General features: G+C 38.7%; 1 protein-coding gene across 10 annotated transcripts in view; it reads right to left on the bottom strand.

The window, feature by feature from the left end:
- Prkca (protein kinase C alpha) overlaps positions 1 to 23,603 on the bottom strand; it is a 428,575-nt gene that overhangs the window by 331,305 nt on the left and 73,667 nt on the right. Inside the window, exon 3 of one of the 10 annotated variants that reach the window (XM_087208200.1) lies at positions 14,026 to 14,090. The exons of 8 other annotated variants lie outside the window; for them this stretch is intronic. In XM_087208200.1, the coding sequence (XP_087064326.1) occupies positions 14,026 to 14,071 (46 nt within the window). In that variant the 5' untranslated portion in view covers positions 14,072 to 14,090. Of the gene's footprint in view, positions 1 to 346; positions 499 to 14,025; positions 14,091 to 23,603 lie in introns of those variants that run through there. One more of the 10 variants, XM_087208198.1, reaches the window with a different exon arrangement.

Genomic DNA, 23,603 nt, shown 5'->3' with positions numbered 1-23,603 from the left:
CATTCTAATCATGACACATCAAATAACTATATGTTGAGTTGTTCTGAGCTCTTAAAATATACAGAAATCTACTTCAGGAGTCCCAGAACTACAGATTCGCAAGGAAAACATGAAGTAGGTGTTAGGAACTGAATTGTGTCTTCTTGCAAAATTCATATATTGAAGTCCTAATCCCTAGTTTTTGAGAATGTGACCTTATATAGATACAGAATCTTTAAAGAGGTAACTAAGTTAAATGAAGTCACTACGATAGACCCTAATCTGTAATGATGGGTGTCATGATGAGATTAGGACATAGACATGTGCAGACTGCTTGTGAAGATGGAGTAAGGGGACAGCCACTTACACGCCAGGAAGAGGGCTCTCAGAAGAGGCCAGCCCGTCCACATCTTTATCCTGGATTTCCAGCCTCCAGAACTGTGAGAAAATGAATGTATATGGTGCTTTATTCCGACAGCCTGAGCAAACTAATACAGTGGGTAAAAGAAAGGGTAAAGAAAAGGGAGTTTTAGAAGTGTTCTTCCCTGTAATGCTGAACAATACTCAATACAGCTTCAAAAAAACCCAAACTGCTGTGACTGAGTTTTGACAAACACATGAACTGACAATAAAAGTGATCGAGGAGAAAGAGACTGCCCCTTCCTTCCAGACAGAGGAGAACCTGTACTTGGCTCTGAAAGCAGTGTCCCTTTCTTTACAGGAGCCTGTGAGCTACTGTGGCAAATTCGCCCAAATGCCAACATCCTTTTTATTTTTTCTTTTCTCTACTCAACCAAAGTCTTCCAGTTTCACTTCTCTCTCCTGAGTAATGGTACATGAAGGCCCAGTTGCATGTGGACTAAGGCTGAAGCAGTCAAATCAGCTCTTTTGAGTCCTGCACGTAAAATTCATTATGTAACATTTGAACTGTGTCACCAGAGAGTTATGCACCAATTCAGAATCCAAGATTTCCATTTCCTGTGGCAGTTTAAAAATTTAAAAAAGTATAATCAATAAGCCAGTAGATATTCCAATCCTTTTGTTTTTCAGAGTTAATTTCTCCCTGTGAAGGGTATTTTGAAACTGCAGAAAGAGGAAGAATGCAGGGCACAATGACATCACTAATTCCAGAACTTCAGGGCAAAAGAGATCACTTGAGTGTATTTTTGGTCCAAAACAAATCTCACAATGATAAACCCTTTGTCAAAAGAGACAAAGTCCTTTCCTGATACTAACTAGTACTCACTCCACCCTACTCCAAAGCTTAGACAAAATCGATACTTCACGATCATTAGGAACACGCTCCCAGACAGAGGAACTGTCTCTTTACTGCTTGAACAAGCACATTTACTATGCATTTCTGTAGCTCAGCAGATGGTGTCAATCAATGAATGATAAAATGGAAAGATCTATACCTTGAAGACTTTCCCATCATCATCAAGGATTTCCACTTCAGTTTCCAAGACTTTATTAATTTAAGCTCATTTGCAAGTAGGTGGTTTTGCCTCAAAGCTTTTAAAACCTCAACCCTCAGAAATCTGGCAAGCCATTGTCATCTTCTCCAGTTGGTCATATCTTTGCATCACCCTTGCTTTTCCTTCCAAATGGGACAACACAGCTCTCGTAAAAGACAGTAAAGCTCCAACTCACTGCAGGTCTCGGATGCATGTGCTGAGCTCTCTACTGTCTGTGAAGAAGACCATGCTCCAAAGTGGGTTATCTGTAGGAAAAAAATGTGTGCACCATATGGGAGGCTTTTATGCTGGTTAATATCTTTTTTATTTCTAGTATAGGAGAGTAAAAATAAGAGTTAAGGAGCTAAAAAAAAAAATTCAAGGGCCCATGCATTCTGGGGACTGTGAGACATATAAAGAGTGGACTGAACTAGGTCTTGTTTTTTTTTTCCCTAAAGGACAGCAATATTTAAATTGAAATTCAATAGAGAAATATATATTTGTAGCCGGACAAGTCATGTTTTTTCACCTCTACTACCTGAGAGGCAGCCAAGCAATAACCAAAACTTGGGCCGGAGATTTAGCTCAGTGGTTTCACTGCCTGCTGTGCAAGCACAAGGACCCGAGTTCGATCCCCGGTACCAAAAAAAACAAAACAAAACCAAAACTTGTACCTGAGTAATAAATAATAGGTAGCTGTTGCTTTACAGGGACACTGGAGGCAGAGGGACCCTCTTTACCTCCGGTGGTGTGCAATTAAGGAAAGAGACAGCAGGAACTCTCTGCTAGTGCATTTGATGAGCTCTTGCTCCACTTAAAACCTGAGCCCAGAGCAATTACAGAAAGAGATTGCAAGTTCCCACAAGTGGGAATGGCCTGAAGTGATCCTTGCAGCCACAGAATAGATGAACCACAGACAGGAAGAGACAAAGAAGATAATCTGGCCAAAGATAAGTTCTTCTATTTCACCTGGCCAGGGATGTCACCAGTTTTTTTAGGGACCAAAGTCTAGCCAAACTATTTTTTGGTACTGGAACAGCTCTGTCATTATACTTAAGTTTAATGATACAGTAAACTCAAGCAAACTGCCTATAGACTTATCTTCAAATATATTTTGTTTTTCTAATAAAAGCCCTGAGTTCCAGAACCTCTTCTGACACCGTGACATGTGGACAGAGAGGAATCCCTAAAGGCAAATCACAGTGAAGTTTCTAGCACCCAGAAGGGTCAGTCCATACAGAGAGCAAGGGACCTCCAGGAAATGAGGGAACAGAAGACCACAGAGGCTTGACAACTTGCCAGGAATCATATCCCAGAACCTCCTTTATCCAGGAATACAGCATGCTCAACTTTTTTGGCACCTGCTTCCTCATCTGTAAATTAAGAGATAACAACAGTGCTCATTCAAGATGCTAGGCAGACTGAGAGAATTAATCTAGATAAAATGCCTGGCACATGACAATCATTCACCAGCTATTGTTATACTTTTGGTAGGTCCTTAAAAAGACTCAAAAGAAACTGCACAAGGGCCGGGGATTTAGCTCAGTGGTTTCGCCGCCTGCTACGCAAGCATAAGGACCCAAGTTCAATCCCTGGTACCAAAAAAGAAAAAAAAAAAGAGACTGCACAGGCCACTCTGGCTGGCTATGGAAGACTGGTTGTGCAGCCCGGCACACCAGGTTACAGCATCTGCCACAGCTAACCTGTGCCACCAGTAAACTTCCTGCCACTTTCCCTATCAGTCCTCCCATCCCACCCCAGCCTCTTAGGAACATGAGTGGACTTCCTCGGAGGACACTCTGTTCCAACTTTCTGTAATAGCCCATGCCCTGCCCTTCCCTGGGTGTCCTCTGTCAGCTGGTCAGGACCAAGGCTGCTCATCGTGCCATGGTCCTGCTCTAGGACCATGCTGCCAGTGTGGTGGTCACCTGCAACATCCCGTCTGTTATCTACCTCAACAACAGCAGATAATAATCATGCAGGCCCTTTCCTCATGGGGGACTTTGGAACCATTTACAGATGATTAAGAAAAATCCACAGCTGTAGAGAAAGGTTCCATACATAAGCCATACAGCCAACATTTACAGAATGCCCACTATGTACCAGTTACAAATCCAATGAACCACTGAGGATATAAGAACATACGAAACCTGGAAGCACAGCTGGTTGGTTATTTACAACAGCCAGGCAAAGTCCCCTGTCACCCAATCTTCCCAGAAACCAGTTGGGCCCGGGGCATTTGGAGCTGAGTGGGTCCAGAGAGCTTACAACAGTTTTTCTCTGAAGATGAACTTTTTCTGCCTCGCTGACATCAATGTAAGGAAATATTTGATCTTTGCAGGAATAAAGAATGCTTAAAGAATGCTCTTGGAAACACAGGCTAGTTTTAAAGCCTCTGGCCTCTGTCTATAGTGTTTCTGAATGAAGAGCTTAGAACTTTCAAGGCTACCTTGGTGACAAAAGTTAGTAAATTACAGCTGAGCAACCATAAGCAAACTACCCCTTTTTCATCAAGCTTAATCTCTTCTGCATTGCTGCAAAAATTACCAAAGATATTCCCTTCAGGTGTGAGCAACAGTGGACTCACCCCCCCATTTGTCTGAGAGACTGCTCTCTGAAGATCATCCTTAGGAGGTTCTTTGCAGTCTTGTTATTTTCTAAATGACCATCATACCAAATTTTAAATTCAATCACAGCATCTTTTTATTTCAATCATTGTTAACTATATAATATTGGCGAGTTTGAAGTCAGTGATTATACAGACTTTCCTATGAAATAGAGTTGTTCCTTTTAAATAAAAGTTTAAATTATTAAGTATAAAAATAACTCAAACCCATTTTAGAAAATTTGGAAAGTGCAGAAAAACATAGTAAAAAAACCCATTATACCAGCACCAGGAGATACAATACATGTTCTTTGGGTATGCTTCCTTCCAGTCTTTTCTGGGTATATTTAAATATGTTTCCATTGCAGTCTATTTATAGATATTCGTATCCTGCCATTTTTCTTATCAATGACTATATTACTAACTAGTCTTTAAAAACATTTTCTAGTGGCTTCATAGTACCTCTTGTACCAGGAGATTATGATGTACTTATTAAACCACCCTCTGTACAGCGCCTGGTATATAATATCTGCTTTAATATTATTTTCATGCATAAACAGAAACCATGTAGAGTTAGCAGAAAAAGTTCTAAACGACTAGAACCATGCTAAGATGGTCATATTACTTAAGAAATGCAAAAATATCCCTGAATATGTACATGTGAAACAGGCTGTGATGTTGTGATATAAGACAGATTTATTATATCAGTTTCTGACATACAGCTCTTAAAACTCTTGCAGACAAGGGTGTTATGAAAATCTTTTGTTGTAATATTTGGTCTCTGACCCTAATGCCTGACACCAAGCCTAGAAATTTCCTAGGTGACCAGAGCATCATTTGTTCTAATAAGGGGACTCTTGGTAGACTACAGAATAAACGTCAAGGTGGGGCTGATTACTGGGAACCATTTGATTGGAGAAGTAGAAGTTTCAGCCCTAAGCTCTGACCTCCAAGGGACAGAGAGGGGCTGAAGGCTAAGTTGATAGCCAATGATATAATCAATCATGTCTACATAATGAAGCTGCCATAGAAGTCCAACAGGATAAAGTTGAGTGAGCTTCCTGGTTATGCACATGTGGGGCTGCCAGGAGAGGGGTGCACCTGGGGAGAGTATGGACGCTGCAGATCCCTTCTTGCACATTTTTCCCAGTGCATCTCTTTCACTGGATATTTGTCTGTATTCTCTGTCATGCCTTTATAATAAACCAGTAATTGTTAACTGCATTCTTGGGTTCTATAAGCTGCTCTACCAAAATAATCAATCCCAAGAAAAAGGTTGTAGGAACCCCAATTTATAGCTAGTGGGTCAAAAGCACAGATCACAACCTGGTACATGAGACTGGCATTTGAAGTGGAGGGCAGTTTTGTGGGGCTGAGCCCTTAACCTCTGAGTTCTTATGCTACCTCCTGGTAGCTAGTGTCAGAATTGAAATGAATTAGAGGATACCAGGCTGGTGTCTAGTGGAGGACTGCATGGTATGTGTATGAAAACCCACACATCTTTGAGAAATGTTACACTTGAGTAGGAAAAAACACTTTTGTTTTTCCTGCCTTTAATAGTTGGTATCTGCTGAAGAACTGATTGGTTGTTGATGAGGAGATATCCCCACATGTTTTGAATGAGAGGTGAAGCATTCTGTGTTGAGACTGAGGGTAGGGAGATTACTTTGGTTATTCTTTGCAAGCAGAGAAAGGGTTACATGTACCAACTCCCCACGAAGAATGTAATAATTACATACTGCAAACAAGTACTAATAAAAAAGATGATATATTTTCATGAAATTATTAACCCAAACACAAAGCACATTCACCTTGCTACTAAAACAAGGGAATTCAAAATAAATAAATAAATAAATAATAAAACAAGGGAATTCTTGGAAATTCACAAAGTAAGGATGCCAGATAGCAGACTCATGTCACTCAGACAAGAATTCCTGCAGATGGACACAGTGCACACACTGTCCCTTCTGCTTCCTTGAATGTAGCTCTCCAATTTTCCTACAGCAGCGATTCTCAAACTTTGGGTTTAAGCCAAATGCTATCAGTGATTTTTGTTGAAGTGACAAGCTGATTTTATTTTAAAGAAAATATCAGCCTTATGCCTGTCTAAATAACCACAATTTGTCTGTTGCCCTAAATGAAAGCAATGCTCCATGACGCTGCTGCAGGGCACGACATACAAACTTCCTGTTTTGCAAAATATGGTATCAAAAAATGTGAAGTCAAGAATCAAGGCTCAATAAAATATTTTTTAATGTTTCATCGAGTCCATCATTAAGTGAAACTGACATTTATCAATGCAAGTGGTTGGCAGTGAAGATGATCCTGCCCAGGTTCTCACCAAGGAGGTAGCAGTGTCGTCTCCGTGTACATGCCATCAGAGACAATGTCCAGCACAGTAAAAATGGTTTTAAAAAATCTTGGTATTATTGTGAAAGTTGGTTTGATCTTAAAGACCCTTAGAGGCTTATCTCAAGGAATTAAAAGTAATGAATTGTGACCTTCAGTTGTTTTTTTGTTCATTTGTTTGATCTACCCATCCACCTATTATTTTAGACCTAAACATATGTCAGGAATTGTGCTAAACTGAGCCTTAATAGCGTCTGCACATTCACATTTGAAGATTATGTAATTCTGCTGCTCTGAAGGATGTTTTGTGTTTCTTGGGGGGAAAGGCAAATTTCTTCCTCCTTATAGTTAAATTAGCATGTCAGTTTAAAAGCATTACATTTTATGATGTATTAACAAAATTTTATAATTTCTTAACTTGGCAAGGATTGTGGTGTTCATTCTTTAACACTGAAGTGTCACATGAAGTCTCAGAGGGTAAGGAAACTAAGGTAACTCTAGGAAGAATTTTCACTGTTTCACAGTAGAGTAAGAACACAGGTAATCTTAAAATATTTATCTAAAAAAATTTTTAGACCAAAGTAAAGAATTAAGATGTGTTATGTGCATGTACCAACTCCCCTCAAGGAACATAACCATTATGTACTGTAAACTTACACCAATAAAAATAAAAATTAAATTTTAAAAAGTTCTCAAATCATAAACAGAAATACAGAATTAGTGGAAACGTCAACTCACTTTGGCTCAGAGAAAGAGGGAAGCACTCTAAGCAAAGTAAGTGCAAACCCCCAGTCCAGAGCATTCATGTGAGGAAGCCATTTACTGTGAAGTTCAAGAGTTTACTTACTTAACAGTGTCAGTGAACTGGAACAAAATTTTTACAACTGCTCTCAGAAAGCAGGAATAACAATACAATTTTTAAAGGCTCAAGTAGAGTTTTCTTGTATTTAGATATTTATTTAACATTATTGGGAACTGTAAACCATACCTCAAACCAGGAAAACTAATAATTTAGTAGTTTTCAGTGACAAGTAACATAGATTAGCTACATCTGGGTTCCCATTTGTGAATTCACTCATGAATCGTTAAATTATACTGGGAAACCCCAAATAATAGTGAAAATAGAAATTGTTTTAAGAATGAAAAATGACTCTTGATATTCTCTATAAAATTAAAGATAAGGGCTAGGAGTGTAGCTCAGTGGCAGAGTTCTTGCTTAGCATGCACAAGACCCTAGGTTCCATCCCCAGTACTGCAAGAAAGGAAAGAAGCAAAGAAGGAAAGAAGAAAGAGAGAAAGAAAGAAAGAAAAGGGAGGGAGAGGGAGAGAAAGAGAAAGAGAAAGGAAAGGAAAGGAAAGGAAAGAGACTTATGAGGAAGAAATCCATTATTTTAGCTTTATTTGCTATAAACTTTTGTGAAAGGGATCAGGAAGATGTTGATCAGTCCTCACATTTACTTCAGCCTGTCATCACTCCTGGCACATTGGAAGACACCAACTGGCACTTCTTGGTTGAATGAATGAATGAATGAAGAAAGGAAGAAAAAGCTAACAAAGTAGATAACAGTAGACAGATCAGTAGGATCTGTCACTGGAGTCTAATTTCCTGAAGGCTTCTGATTTTATCTTTTTGAAATGGAGTAGAGATCACATATCTATCTAAACAAAAACCTGTTCTCAAATATTGAATATTTTGAAATGCCAATCATATCTAATATGAAAAAGTGACAGGATGCACTCCACAAAGCTATTGGGTATACTAATGCAGGCAAGAGGCACTCACTTTCCTAAGTACTTCCTTCCCTGAAAAATGAATAGTCTCTATTGTCAAATTTAATTCACCAATGAAACAGACACAGTACACAGGATTCCAAGAGAGGGGGTGCTACTTGCTTTGCATGCAATAGAGATGGCACAAGATTCACACAGTATCCTCTAAGGCCTAGTGGAAGCATCCAAGATTTCCAACAACCTTAAGGAGGAAGGGAACAATGGACTCATAAGGCTTTATCCTAGCCTCCACCACACCCTACCCTTAGTGTGCTCCATTTTTCATATGCAGACCTCACAAGGCTTTTTAAACTCCCTCCAGCCATCACTTAATGTGATACAACCAAAACTTATCCCAAAAGTAAAGTCTCTGGCTATCTAATAAACTTTATTTTAACCAAGAATGATATACTTCCCAGAGAGCAAACCAAGTAATACGGAACTAAATTAACCTGTGTGGATTTTGACTTTCTCTTTCTCTGTCTTCATTGGTGGTAAAGATAAAATGAAATGAATATTTGCTATAAAAAAGATAGAATAAGACTATAATAAACTTTTTAAAGGGAAGATAAATGAAAAATGCAAAATCAGGTAACAGATGGAGGGTCTGGACATTCACACTTGGATGATCACATGCAAACACACACACAGCTTTAAAGCCCATGGTAGAGTGTATGTCATGGTGCAGGTGATAGATATTACTACATGTATTCTCTCATTTTTACAAACTAGTTTTCAAAGCTCAAGTTATAATATTAAAATGTTTGACAACCTTCAGACTAAAATAATACTCTAAAATGCACTGATATGAATAAATTATACCATTACAAAGGTACTAATTAACTAGCAATCAATGAGTTATAGTCAACACAATCTCACAGCTAGTTCTTTTTAAACACTGTATAATTAGATTGAAATTACCTTCCAAACATTTTTCTTTTTGTATAATTTCAGTTTATCTGCAAATAACACAAACACAGATCTATAGCTGCCATTGGCAGTCTATTTTGATTAGTCTATTTTCAAGTAAATCTTTCTTTATGCTGTATATCATCCATCTACCCAAAAGAGATACAGACAGTGAATTAGTGTCGTGAATTAGTGTCAGTTCCAATTTTTATAATATATAATTTAGCATATACTTCTTGGAGGAATAGGCAGTTCTAGCAATAGATTACATAAATGCTCAAATCCTCATCCAACCCATTTCAAAAAGATGTATCTCAGCTTTTAAAGTAAACTTGATTCTGCACTGTTCATCCATTATCTATTTCTAAGAAATATGTGTTAAAACATATATTTATGTTAAAGACAGACTTTAAATGGTGTTTGCTATATTCAAGAACGAACATAGCAATCTTTGCCAAGTTAAAAAAATTGCAAAATTCTGTTAATGCACCATAAAATGATGCACTTTTTTTTTTACCAATATGCTAATTTAACTATAAGGAAGAAAAATCTACTTTTTTTTCCCCAATAAATGCAAAACAGCTTTCAGAGTAGCAGAATCACATAAACTTCAAATGTGAATATGCAAACTACATTAAGTCTCTGCCTAATGCAATTCCTGGCATATATTTAAGCCCAAACAAATAATGGATAAATAGATTTTTTAAAAGACAACTAAAAATCACAGTTCATAAATTTAACTCATACTTCAATAGGATGCCCACTGGACAAGCACAAAATAAATTGCACCAGATGTACCAAATGGTGTAAAGATATTAAAACCCAGGCTTTTACTTTCAAAGCAATGATGACTGTCTAGAGGTCATGTGGAAAAGACTTTCACAAATACAATCATTTTCATGAAATGAGATTTCCTGGAAATGAAGTGTCCTTTACTGATGAAGCTACCAAGAATTCACATCTGTTAGAAGCAGGCTTGAGCTCTTTCTCCATGTCTAGCTAAACCCTGCACCGAATGCACAGTCCCTTCTCATCCAACAGACAGTGAAGGGGATGGTAAATAGTAGAACAGAGTGAAAGGAGAGGACCTTTATTTTGACTTCCCTTCCTAATGAAAGGAATCGCAGCATCACATTCTTTATCCACATTCACACACCCTAATCCAACCACCTTCTAAATCCCCCATCTATAACCGCATGAGGCTTTGGGGGGTCATTTAGATATAAGCCATAACATCCTGTTTCCTTAGATATCTGTGGCAAAAGTTTTGGGGTGTGTCTGGCAACTGGCATTCGTGCTAAAGGGCTGGTGCCAGCTCCCATCACTCAGTCCACTAACCCAACATGACAGCGCAAACTAGGGCAGGCATTCAAACCTGGCAGCTGGCTGGAGAGGAGGGAAGGAAGCCACATTCTTTTTTTTTTTTTTTTAATGAAGAGGTGAGGATAATATATTTCATTCTTCCTCCACATCAACTACAATTATTGTCCACAGGAAGGCCCTCAAGCTCACAAATTAGAACACAGCCAAAGGAAACCTGGCAGAATCAGCAAATCATATTCTTCTACCAAAATGCTTGCCTTGTTCAAGTAAAAAAAAAAAAATTACTAATGAAAAGCACAGACACCCATCTGCCAATAACTCTCCACGTTCTCCAGCAAGGCAATAGTACCTATTGGGAAGGATAGTTTTATGTGTGAAAGAACAGGGGTTGAATTATCGTATTACAAACACTTGAATAAACATGCTTCACCTACCAAGAACTTCTAAATTTAGATTTTAAATAAAGCCAACTAAATCTTTAAATGTCTAACTGTGAGATTCATAGAGATTGCATAGAGGGTTGCATTTTTTTCTTCCTATTATTAATGACATGAAGTAATAGAAAACTGATGCTGGAAGATCTCAATATGATACTAAATATAGGTGATGTCTTCCATGTAAAATGACAGCTACACCTGATTCAGAGAGCATCAGAGGAGAGGAATGGATGGCCCTGAGGTAGCACTGCAGGCTTCCAGCCCTTGCTCAACATCACTGTGTCTACATGCCATTTTAGGAAAATTAGAGGTGGGCAGCAATGGAGTTTAAGGAATGATACCTGGGAGACAGTGGGCTTACAGCTATGCAGTCCTCCAGGACTCCCACACAGATATTCATTCCCACACTTGCTTCATCTGCAATCTTTGGGGAGTATATGCTGTGTGCCACCTTTGGGAAGTGAACAGGACCATCACATTGGACAGTGGCTATTCTCTACTCTCTCTGACTGGACAGAAAAGGAGGGACAAACAAGCATTCTAGGAAGAGGGCTTCCAATCAGATCAAGAAGACCTTCCAGCTTATGCAGCACTGGGGTACTAATAACAAGGCAAATAGGTTATAGCAACTTTTGACCATTATTCCTGCTAAGGACTAAGGACGTACAACTTGTGGTGAACTTCCCATAGCCTGCAAATAGTGACCTGTCAAAAATAAATAAAGAAATGGATGATGAAGAACCAAAAAGTAACACACAATGGGAATACTGCACAATTAACCTTGCCACATTTGGGTAGTGTAATGTATTATCAAAGACAACATTTTCAGCGCAAGGACCTGAGTTCAATCCCCGGTCCAAAAAAAAAAAGACAACATTTTCCCCTGCTAGAGTCAAGAATAGGAAATGGCTACCTCACCAGGATTACTTGAAAGCTAATGTTCAAAGAACCAGGGGAGACTCCCTGCAGATGCATTTCCAGCCTGATAAAGTGAAGACTACCCTCAAACATTTCCTGAGCATTTCTAAGCACAAGATCCTACATAAGATACTGTCTTGTGATATTCATTCCTGTCCTTCCAGCCATTCCACATATGAGTGGGACAGAAACAGGAGCACAGGCTGAGGATCAAGATGAGTAACAAGTTCAGTGCTTGCCCACAGCCTTGGTTATTAAGACATTAAACAGCCAGGTGACTTTTGAATTTCTTTATTCCTCCAGCTTTATGAAATGTAGGCAGCCTGTGCAAAACTACAGCAGGTTTTAAAACACACAGCACAAGCAATAAACTCTTTCCTGGAATATGTCTTTTTTCCTATTTGAATAACTGAAATGCAACAACATGAACAATGAATAAAATAATAAAGGAATCTACTGGATCCACTGAAAAGTAATACTTATTTATTCAAATTTATAATGTCCCATTTCTCCACACATTACATTTAAACCTCTGATTTTTAAAAAATAACATCATTATTGAACATTAACATTATCCTGCAAAGCTTTATTACTTGAATTGTTCATAAATGGATTTACAGTTGCTGCTGAGCTCTCTGAAAGACTGTATTGTACTACATGCATTCTCTCTCAGTCTCACCAGCACATTCATAAAAGTATTTCCACTTCTACATTTACTCTCCTGCAGAAAGGTAGGTATTTATACCTGGAAAAATGGTCATTTAAATTGCTTTAATGGGTTCTAAGTAAAACACTATTCCAAGTGATTTATTTTTCCATCTGACTGGCCAAAGATTTGAATTATAAATCCCAGGGTAAAGTCATAAATAAATAGTGCTGGTATCTTATATGGGAGTTCTAATGCAACTTGAGTTTTCAATTTCTATTTGCACATTGCTGAAGCACTCCTATACATAGTAAATCATCAGAACAGGCATCTCCTTATCTCCTCCACCAATCCAGGGTCAGGAATAACATCTCCTTTGTAAAGCTCAATTGAAATTAATGTTTCAGAGGGGAGATGAGTGTCTTGGTTTTTAAAACATATAATATTATAAACAAAGAGCAAAGTAAAAGATAGATAATAGAAAGTAGGGAGATAGATCTTACTCAAATGTGAAGAGGACCAAGAGATGGAGGGGAAAGGAGATAAAAAAGGGAATTAAGGTGTATTATGTACCTGTACCAACTCCACACAAGGAGTGTTAACATTATATATTGCAAACATGTACTAATAAAAAACATATAATATTAAACTATGCTGCAATTATTTCAGTATGCCCCAGGGTGAGATCTCTTAGCACAAATCCTCAATAAAAATGTAATGCTTGGGGGCCCAGGGATTTAGCTCAGTGGCACAGCACCTGCTTGAGAATTGCTGCAAGTTAGAGGCCAGCCTGGGCTATATAGTGAGTTCAAGGCTAGCCTGTACTACAAAGCAAGACCTTGTCTCAAAAAAAAAAAAAAAAAAAGTATTGCTTGCTATTTAAGTTACTAGACTGGTAACATATACATCTTATAATCATCCTCCCTTTGAATAGTATAGCCGAAAAAAGACAAATCTCAAATGATAATACTGTAATACTTGTCTATAACCAGGAGGAAAAGTTTGATAGATAAGAAACTATATATTGATATAGTAGGTATTAAACTCAAAACTATAGATTGTCTACACACCCATTAGGATGGCTACTATTAAAAAAAGTTAAGTGTTGGTGAGGATACAAAGAAATTAACACACTTGTCCACTGTTCATGGAACTGTAAAATGGTATAACAATAGAAAACAGTACAAAAGCTCCTCAGAGTAAGCCAGTCACAAAAAGACATTTATTATGTGATTCCACTTTCATGAAGTATTTAAATACTCAAACTGACAAAGAAATTAAAATGGTGGCTGCCAAAGACCAGGAGGAAGAAGAAACAGTTGTTTAATGGGTATAAAGTTTCAGTTTTGCTAAATGAAAAATTCTGGAGGTCTGTTTCATAAAACTGTGAATATATTTAATACCCCTAAAATATATGGTTAAAAATGGTTAAGATGGTAAAGTTTGTACTAGATATACTTTATCAAAATTTAAAAATCACAGATTGAAAATTTGAGAAATTTAAAAGGAACAACGAACATTTCACTTGCTGCTTTAAATAAATGATTTTAGGGGGTTGTGATAAAACTCTTATAAAAATCCTAAGACAATTTCATATGAAAATGCTGTCCAACAGGCAGTTATTCATATCCGTACCTTCATTTCTCTGTGCTTTCCACAGCCAATCTACCCATATATTCATCTCCAAATAGGATCTTAATCTACACAAGAAAAATGCAGAACCAGTTAACACAAAAATTGAGCATTAAATAAAATTAAGTCTCTGGAAAGAAAACAAGTTTTATTTTTAAAGTAAACATCATAATTCTATCTGCCCAGTGCACTAAATTCTCTGGAAGCTTTTAACAGTAGGCAAGACCCTAATTGCATAACCTTGTTTTCAATGAGTGGATGAAATTATGCTATAATTTCACTTATTAAAAGAACATACAAGTAGTGTGATGCCACCCACCTGCCCATCATTCATCTGCCTTTCCAGTTGGCTAATCACATATGCTTCTGACACTCTTTCTGGTTACCCTGAATACTAACACATACCCTCCAAATGGGGAACATTCACTATGTGTCTTGCTTCAAAACTGTCTGATTAAACCACATGACTTCAAGTCGTGCAGTTTCTCAGGAAACTTTCCCATCTTTCTGCTCTCCACACCCAAATGCTTTCCTCATTCCAATCAGCTCTTATGTTTTTCAGCACTTACCTTTTTCAGCCATTCTTCCAAATTATTCTATTACCAACTTTCATTTTTCCTCTAAAAGATCTTAAAGCCAGTCCACTATTCAGTTGGAAGGTGCCACTGTGGTTCAAAACCATTATATAGGGGGCCGGGATTTAGTTCAGTGGTTCCAGTGCCTGCCTTGCAAGCTCAAGGTCCTGAGTTCAATCCCCGGTATAAAAAAAAACAAAACACTATATGACCACCACTTCATTTCTTCAATTTCGTACTGTGGTATAAATTGTATCTGAATGCAGCAGTTAGAGAGGATATCTGAGCTGGAATCAGTGTTTTAAGTGATACCCTGGTTTACATCTGTTTCATTCCCTTCCAGTACTCAAGAATACCAGGCTTACACTTCAGAACATGGGCTCTCGAGTCAACTCGATTCTCAGCTTTGCTCATTCATAGCTGTGTGACTCCAACGAAATTATCTAAACACTCTCAGCTTTAACTGTACCATCAATAAAATGAAGAAGATACTAGTACCTGCCATGTACTTTATGTTGATGTAACCATTAATCATGGAAAGAAAGTGCTGAGGTCTATATCTTGGTACAGAGTTAAGACTCAAAAGCCCACAGTGATGGTAAGTATCAGCTCCTTTGGGCAAGGAAATACAACGGCCCCAACCCTTTGGGGTTCAGACAATGGCTCACAGCCTCATTCTGAGGAGCTCCTGCAATTGCCAGATGCCATGCAAAATGTAACAAACATAAAGACAGGCTACAAGGGGTGTCCTCAGGATGAGGGCTTCAACTTTGCATCATGAATAATGGTCCTAACAAGAATAACCCTTCTTGAATGAGTCATACTCTATGACATATTCTACATTTCATGTCTTTCAGTTACCACAAACCACTAGAGTACATTGGTCCATTCACGTCCTTAGTATAAAGAGTTCCATGAAAAACTTAGTGCTGAACTTAACTCAGTTGAAAAGAAAGTAATAATAATAACAATAATATCATCTACCTGTGGCTTATACACCCAGCATCCCTCAGAAAAAAATTTGGTCCTTAATAGTCAAGTTCAAGGACTCCAAAAGACAGACCAAGAAGAAAAATAGAAAACTTTAATGTATTACCTTATCTTCCTTATTGTAAAAGTCTTGCGCCAAAATAATCTGGTTTTCACCTATTAAATTAATAAGCTCCCTTAAAATTATAAATCTCAACATCAGCTAGACTATGAGGAGAAAAGAACTCATATACTGAAGGCAAGAATGTAAACTTGTGGTATGTTTTTGGAGAGTAATTTGCCAGCATATACCAAAAGCCGTAAAAAATGCCTACATTGTTTGACCTAATAATTTCTCTTCTAGCAATTTCTACTGCAATAATTATTCATATACATATTTATACAGAAAGATGTCTATCCCGGTACTACTTACAATAATGAAAAATGAAAAACAACAATGGAGAGTAGATTAAAGTTTAAATAAATGAAAGAACAAAACCAGGCATGGTAGCACACTTCTGTAATCATAGCTACTAGCACACATCTGTAATCTTAGCTACTGCCAAGGATGAGGTAGGAAGATCAGTTGAGCCCACAAATTCAAGACTAGTGTGGGAAACATAGGCAACATCTCAAAAATAAAAGAACAGGGGCCAGGGATTTAGCTCAGGGGCACCATGCCTGCCTCACAAGCGCAAGGTCCTGAGTTCCATCCCCAGTACTGGGAAAAAAGAAAAATTAAAAAATTAAAAATAAAAAGACAGAACATTCATTACATACAATATTAGCATTATGGTTTGGATCTAGATTGTTCCTCAAAAGGTTCACCTATTGGGAGGCTGGGCTTTTAGAAGGTGGTTGGATTACTGGGGTACTGTACTCATCGGTGAATTAATCCACTGAAGAGTTCGGAGCTGATTGTGATATTAGGAGGCAAGCTCTAGTTGAAAGAGGCAGGTCATTAGGGAGGTTACCCAAGGGCATAGCTCCCTCCTGGCTCCTCTCTTCACTCTCTGTTTCATGGCTGCCAGGACATGAGCAGCTTTCTTCCATCACAGACCCCTCCACCATGCCACTTCTGCATTGGGAGCCAGCTGACACAAAACTTCTGAAACTAGGAGCCAAAATAAACCCCTTCTCTTTTAAGCTGCAGGTGTCAGATATTTTGTCTCAGCAACGAGAAAGTGGCTAAGGCAATTACGTAGCCATTTTTAAAGTATACTCTTAAAAAAGATTTAAGAACTATCCATAAGTGTAAAAGAGTAGGGTAAAACAGCACAAAGATTGCATTATAAAATAGATGCCCGAGGTACAGGGAAAAAAAGTCTGAAAAGATATGAGATTCTGAATGATTTCTTTTCTTCAAATTGACTCAAAAGAATACACAAAAGAAGTCAGTGAAAGGTGAATTTAAAAAAAATGTTTGCCTTGTATTTCCAAGCAGTTTCTACCACACTGCTTCCCAGAAACCTAAATTTCCCCTCCCTCCCTCACCCACTCCCCTAACTCTCACCAAACACTCCAGTATTTTCCATGACCTCCTTTATAAATTGACTAAAGCAACCCCTAGATTTGCAGCAGAACTCAAAAAACTCAAATACAAATTATTTTCATTCCATTCAACAAGCAGCATTTCATTCTGCCAAAAGACTTCGTTGGAGTGGGTGGGAGAACTATACTTAGTAACCATATCCTTATGTTTAAAATTAATAGCTACTATATTCAATAAAATAACAGTTTAAACCTGTATTCAAATGGTGCTTAAAATAGCTATGCTGCCAGTGCCAATTATTTTGCTCAGTGGGAGACTTTTCAGGTTCAACATGAAGTTGGTGGGGTTCCTTCCTTTCATTCACAAATGCGGTTGGAAAGAAGAAACCCACAACACCAACTTTCCTGTACAGGAAAATTAGGTCCCTCATAAAATGTGGAAACTTTAAAACATTCTCTCCAGGTTTACAGGGATCTATCCACTGTTAGCTCCTCTTATGAGAGGGCTTTTCTTTTTTGGGGGGGGAAGTAAGGGTTACTGAGGATCAAAGCCAGGGACTTGTACATGTTAGACAAGTGTTCTACCACTGATCTATATCGCCAACCCAAAAAAGAGCTACTTAATGAGCTGAAATAGTGATAAAAACACCAATAATTTTTCTTGATGTATGGGTATACCAGTTGTCAATAAAAGGCAAAATAAATTAGTGGCAGGAACTGTCAATTGTCCTCACTTGATACCTTAAGAGATGACCACCCTGGCCAAACTGGTCATCACTGAGTACTCACTAACCAAGTGTGCCCACTGAAATGTGTATAATCCAATCTAACACTGCTGTAAATGTAAAAGACTCTCAGATTTGCAGTCCTGATGACAAAAAAAGAATGCTAAGTATTTCAATTTTTATATTGATTGTATATCATGACATTATGACATATTATAATTAAAACATTATTTAAATTAGTTTTTCTTGCTTTAAAGTACATCTGCCTTGCATAGTACCTATGTAACAGCACTGCTCTAAGCCATCACATTATTTTCTTGACCACAAGTGTCACCATCTGAAATGGCCCTGACTCTGGTGCTTACTAATTTAGCACAACTCTCCCAAACCTCAGAACAGGGTCCCCATTCGAACAAGGGTGGACTACCAGTTCATTCAATACTCATCACCTAGCACCCAGCAGAGTGCCTGGTGCCATACATATGTTATAAATGATGAATGAAAGACCATGAATAAATGACCAGACCAACATCAGCCACTCTTTCCCATGCAGAGCAACTCCCTCTCTACCCAATACTTTGGATGTGAATCTTCCATTGAAAATTCATTCTGACTTTCTTCCTAACTGCCCCCAGCTCCCCTGCAGGTCTCAGGATGAGATCTTTTGTGCTGAGTGGGGAATGATTACCAGGTTCCAATCCCAGCCCTGAAGTTTAAGAATTTTCCTCATGGTAAAATGCTTAGGTGAGCTTCCTCATGGACAAACAGGGATCTCTTTTCTAGGTCTGTTTCCTCAAAATCTTTCCCCATCGCAGCTATGACTCTTGATCTGGCCCACTGAAACAATCCAAAAAGCTTCTGTCTAACACGTGCTCTGGGACACATTCCATCAGAACGCCACTTCTGCAGATCCCTGGCTGACTCTAGAGGCCTGGCTGGCACTTCCTACTCACTTGCCTTCCTACTCTCCTTTGTTCGAAAAGCCATTCCCACTCTCTCAGGACCCATCTCTGGCTGAGCTGGATGCCTCTGTCCAGAGGACTCCCAAGAGTGGACTCCTACATGGCCCCTAGTAAACCTACATTCTGAAAACAGACTCAGACTTGAGCTACAGGAAGTTCATGCCAGGAAATGTGGGCCACTTCCTGTCCACCACAACCACTTGCTAATAAGCAACCAGGGTGCTTCTATTTTATTTTTGAGTATGATCTCCACTAATGTGAGACAATCACATATTTATGTGTCTAGAAGAAGTATGTCCATGAGGTAGTGAAGGCCAGTCTCTCACAGATACACAGGGCCCACAACTCAGATGCAAGAAATAATTTAGGAAGCAGGGACTACCCTAAGATGGAGTCTCTGCCATGTACATGTTCCCGTTCTCCAGAGTGGCCATGTATCTTCCCCAGGGAAAAGCCACCTGTTAGAATGCTAAACAAAACCAGAGTGATTAATCTTATGGGACTCAGATGGGAATTTAAAAAGTTAACCCCATGCTCACATTTGCTAAGGGTGAATCCTGCCACTTCCCATGTTGCCCCATATTCTAAAAATTTGCTGTTTAAATTTGGAATCATCTCCATTTTACATAAGTTGTTATTTCCACCTCAAATCAAACTTTGTTTTACACACCTCTCTCACTATTTAGCCAACAAAATGCCTAATGGACCGGGGAATGCCTTACACACTAGTCCTCTAGATTTTGGAAAGTGTATGCTGTCCCCAGATGCTTCAGAGGTGGCCTTCTACCATTTTTAAACTTAGCAAAACCCTCCATTATATAGTAGAAATAGCTGAAGTTCTGATTACTTGAACAGCCCACATCTCCCTTTATTTATGGATGTGTAGAATTTTCAAGCACAGTTATAAAATTAAGCCATAGGTATTATTAAGATTCAGAAGTTGAATTTGCTTATGGTCTCAAGCCACTGACTTTTCACAAACATTTTGCAGAGCAAGGAGACCCCATTGACTAAACACTTCCCTGTCTTGCACAGTTACCTCCCACGTTAATAAACCTCATGAATTCATGCAAAATTAAAGGCACTTTTTCAATGGCAGTCCCTGAGAGGCTAAGGAAATAATAAGCATGGTTAATACAAAACCACAGAGGAACCATAAAAGCAAATCTCCAAATACGGTAAAGCTGAACGGGGTTTCAAGAAGATAGTAAGCTCTTTATGAAAGACTTTACCTCTTCCCTATTGTTAACATTTTCAATGTGGATTCCCTAAATTTGTGTCTGTGCACATGGCTCAGAGATTACCTTCTAAAAAATGTTCTAACTGTCCAGTCTTTTGCAAAGTAATTTTCCCCTGCTCTGTACTCCCAAAGCATTGCGTCCCTCCATGACAACAGTTTCCAATGCACATCTTACTCCATTCATAAGGCAGAACTATTTAGGGGTAGAATGCCTACTTACAAATGATTTGGCCAAAGGGGAGGATGCAGGAGTGCGGGAGTGAGCGAGTGCACAGGCACAAGGCTGAGCACTGGATACAGCAGGTGTGCCAAGATCTCAACATTTGGTGGACCTCGAAAAGGAATGAAGTATTCACTGCATTGTACTTTCACCTTTTCTGTCCATTTGGAAGTTTTCAAAATAAAAATTTTAAAGCAAAATAACCCACAATAGGTCTCAATTGTTAATTGCTCAATAAATGACCACCAGTCTAGCAACTGAGAAAAATGGACGTTTCTCATACAGTAAGTATTCAAGTTCCACCACAGGCACCATGGCAGGCACAACCAATGGAACAATGGATCAGTCTTTGTCTTGCCCCAGGGACTGTTGTTGGTTTATGGAAGAAGCAGATGACCACAGTCTGCAATGCCAAGAGTCTCTGGAGAGGGTGGCAGTGCTTGTTTGTAAGGAGCAGTGAAAGAAGCACCAATCTATTCTTGGCAGAGGATGAAGGAACTGGGGTAACTCAAGGGACACATCACAACCAACAAATACTTGCAAAATGAAAGAATGATTACAAAGTACATGGAAGTTGATTGGGGTCTAGTTCCCAGCAGGACCTGTGCATGTTTGGGAACTGGATAAGCACTTTCTCACGATGAGACAACACTAGCATAAACGTAAGACAGAACATGTAGTCCTCCTCCCCTGCTCTCAAAACTTAGTTCAGGACTTGTGCTGTGCAGGTGACTGATGCAAGGCCATGAGCAGCCAAAGTTCAAGGCCAGTGGGATGAGATGTGGAAAATACCTGGAGGCCGTCAGAAGTGTTTTTACTTTCCTGGTGAAGATTAATCCATTTGGTGTTTTTATTTTGTTTTGTTTTGTTTTTTGGTACTGGGGATCGAACTCAGGACCTCCCGATTGCCAGACTGGCACCGTGCCACTGAGCTAAATCTCAGGCCCCCATTTGGCTTTCCAAGTAGGAAACCCTTTTCTCCCCAGGCTGAGACTCTACCAGACTGGCTCCTGGTATAACAGACTAATCCTTGTGGCAGAGCTGAGATAGCCTCCTCTGGACCACCATTCCAAGGGCGGATGGTGGAGTTGCCCACTCTATTCCTCCTGCTTGGCAATGCATCTCCAGAAAATAAGCTCCTGATGCCTTTGTATGTTTCACTTAAAGTTTTGAACATGCCTGTGAAATTCCTTTTGGTGGCTCCCTCCAGTGGTCATCTGAACAAGAAGTAGCTAAGGTCTTGTATAGGATTAAAGGTAGAATTTATCCCCAAGAATGTCAACTTGATAATCACAGGGAACTTCTGAAATCAAAGTTCACAGCATTTCCTCTCCACCCTCCACAAAATCGCTGCAGGTAATGATGATGCAGATTAAAAAACACATCTGTGGAAAGTGACCTCTCTTTCTTTTTAGATAAAAAGCAGTGTTCCTTAAAAAACAAAAAGCTGAGTGGGAGATGACTACATGTTCTTCCTTTCTCTCCTCTATTTGGCTCTTTATTGGCTCAGGGATATATTTTTCTTTTGAAAATTATTTTTTACAACCCAATTTTGGCTATTGTAGCTCAAGGAGATGAGGAATACAAAACAACATGAGCATTTATATTATCATCTCAGAATAAAAGAAATATATAATCTTACAAAATGGTCCATCCTTCATGGGTTTTTTGTAATATTGTTCCAAACAACTTATTTCACTGGGACTATCTGCAAGCAGGTAAGCCATTATTTGTGTGCATTTTACAAGGGTAAATTTTTTCCATTTCTTTCTATATTAGGATTGTAAGAATGAAGTTTTAGGTTGATTATTATCTCAACCAATGTCAAACAACAGACAACCACTTTTGAACTAATTGGTCTGGTTTATAGAACGTGATGATGTCTCTTGGTCAGGATACGCAAAGTAGCAGTCTTAGGTCTCTAGAAGCAACAGAGCACTGCAAGGCACTATGGGTATTCCAGACCCATTCACAGTCAACCACCCTGGCTCAGGATAATGACATCAACGGTGATGACAAGAAGATGGTGTTGAAAATGATGCTGGCCATCAGATACTATGTGGCTTTTTCAATATATACATAATGTCTCCACTTTTTCTGAGGCTAATACATTCCAAGATTCCCAACAGGTGCGGGAGACCACAAATAGTACCAAACTATATATATATATATATATATATTATGTATTTTTCCTATATATATACACATCTATGATAACGTTTAGCATAAATTAGGCACAATAAGAGATCAACAATAACCTATTGTAGGTCTTAGCAAACTCAGCATATGATTTTTTTTCTTTCCTTAAGTTGAGAACTTTCATTTTACAGTTTATCTTTGGCATCTCCACATCATTACACCACTACTCTTGCACTTTGGGATTATTACTAAGTAAAATGAAAGTTAACAAAGTACTACAATGATAACCCTGACTTAACCATAGGTAGCATGTTTAGAAAGGATATTTTGGACAAAGGGATGACTTTTATCCAGGTAGGATGACACAAGATTTCATCATGCTACTCAGAACAGTGTACAATTTAAAACTTATTGTTTATTTCTGAAATTTTCCATTTGATATTTTCAAACCACAGTTGACTGTGAATATCAAAACTGCAGATGGTAAAACCTTTGACAAGACAGAACTACTGTGCACTCTCTCCATACTTTCAACATCTGTAATCCTACAAAGGTATCCTTCACAGGATACTGAGGCAAAGGCCACTCAGGCTGTGTCCATTTGATGCATTACAAATAAATTAGACTTTGGTTATTAGTCCCAAGTCTTCAAATCCAACTAAAAGTACATCACTATCCCATGTGAAGCAACATGGCCAAGTAATCAAGTCAGAGCTCTGCAGATCAATGATTTCTTATGCACTAGTTCCAACCACGTGTCCTTGGACAAAGCTCCTGAACCAATGATTTCAGGTCTTTATGTGTAGGACAAAGCAACTGCCCCAGAGCAAAGACCTATAGATACTTCAGGGCTGTGAACCCCTTAATTTGCATGCACACTTTTTGTGAGTATGTTTTTCTAGGGAAAGAGCTATTACTTTCTCCAAATTCTTTAAGGCAACTATGACCAATAAGAGGTAAATATCAAATGACTCAGATATACTGTGGGTCAACCTTTCTCCAAAATTCTTTGACTCTTCAAAACTATAAAAGCATGTCTATGATTTTATGGAAAACTAAGACTTCACCCCTCCCCTCCCCATGCACCATCAGACTTCTGCATTATGTCATAGTCTTGTCAGGGAGATTATGGGTGAGGGACTTTAGCCAGGTCCAGGCCAAGGGTCTTGGGTACATTTGTGCCTTTTCTGCTCCATAGTCTCCTCCCCTGCTATAGGACCAGACAGGCTTTCTGCTCCATTCTCCTACACTGAAATATAT

The sequence above is a fragment of the Heterocephalus glaber genome, unplaced genomic scaffold (assembly GCF_053883595.1).
Source record: "Heterocephalus glaber isolate CG9 unplaced genomic scaffold, H.glaber_assembly_v1.0 deba00000937, whole genome shotgun sequence".
Taxonomy (NCBI): domain Eukaryota; kingdom Metazoa; phylum Chordata; class Mammalia; order Rodentia; family Bathyergidae; genus Heterocephalus; species Heterocephalus glaber.
The sequence above is the reverse complement of the archived record's forward strand: the minus strand, read 5'-3'. Positions and strand labels throughout refer to the sequence as shown.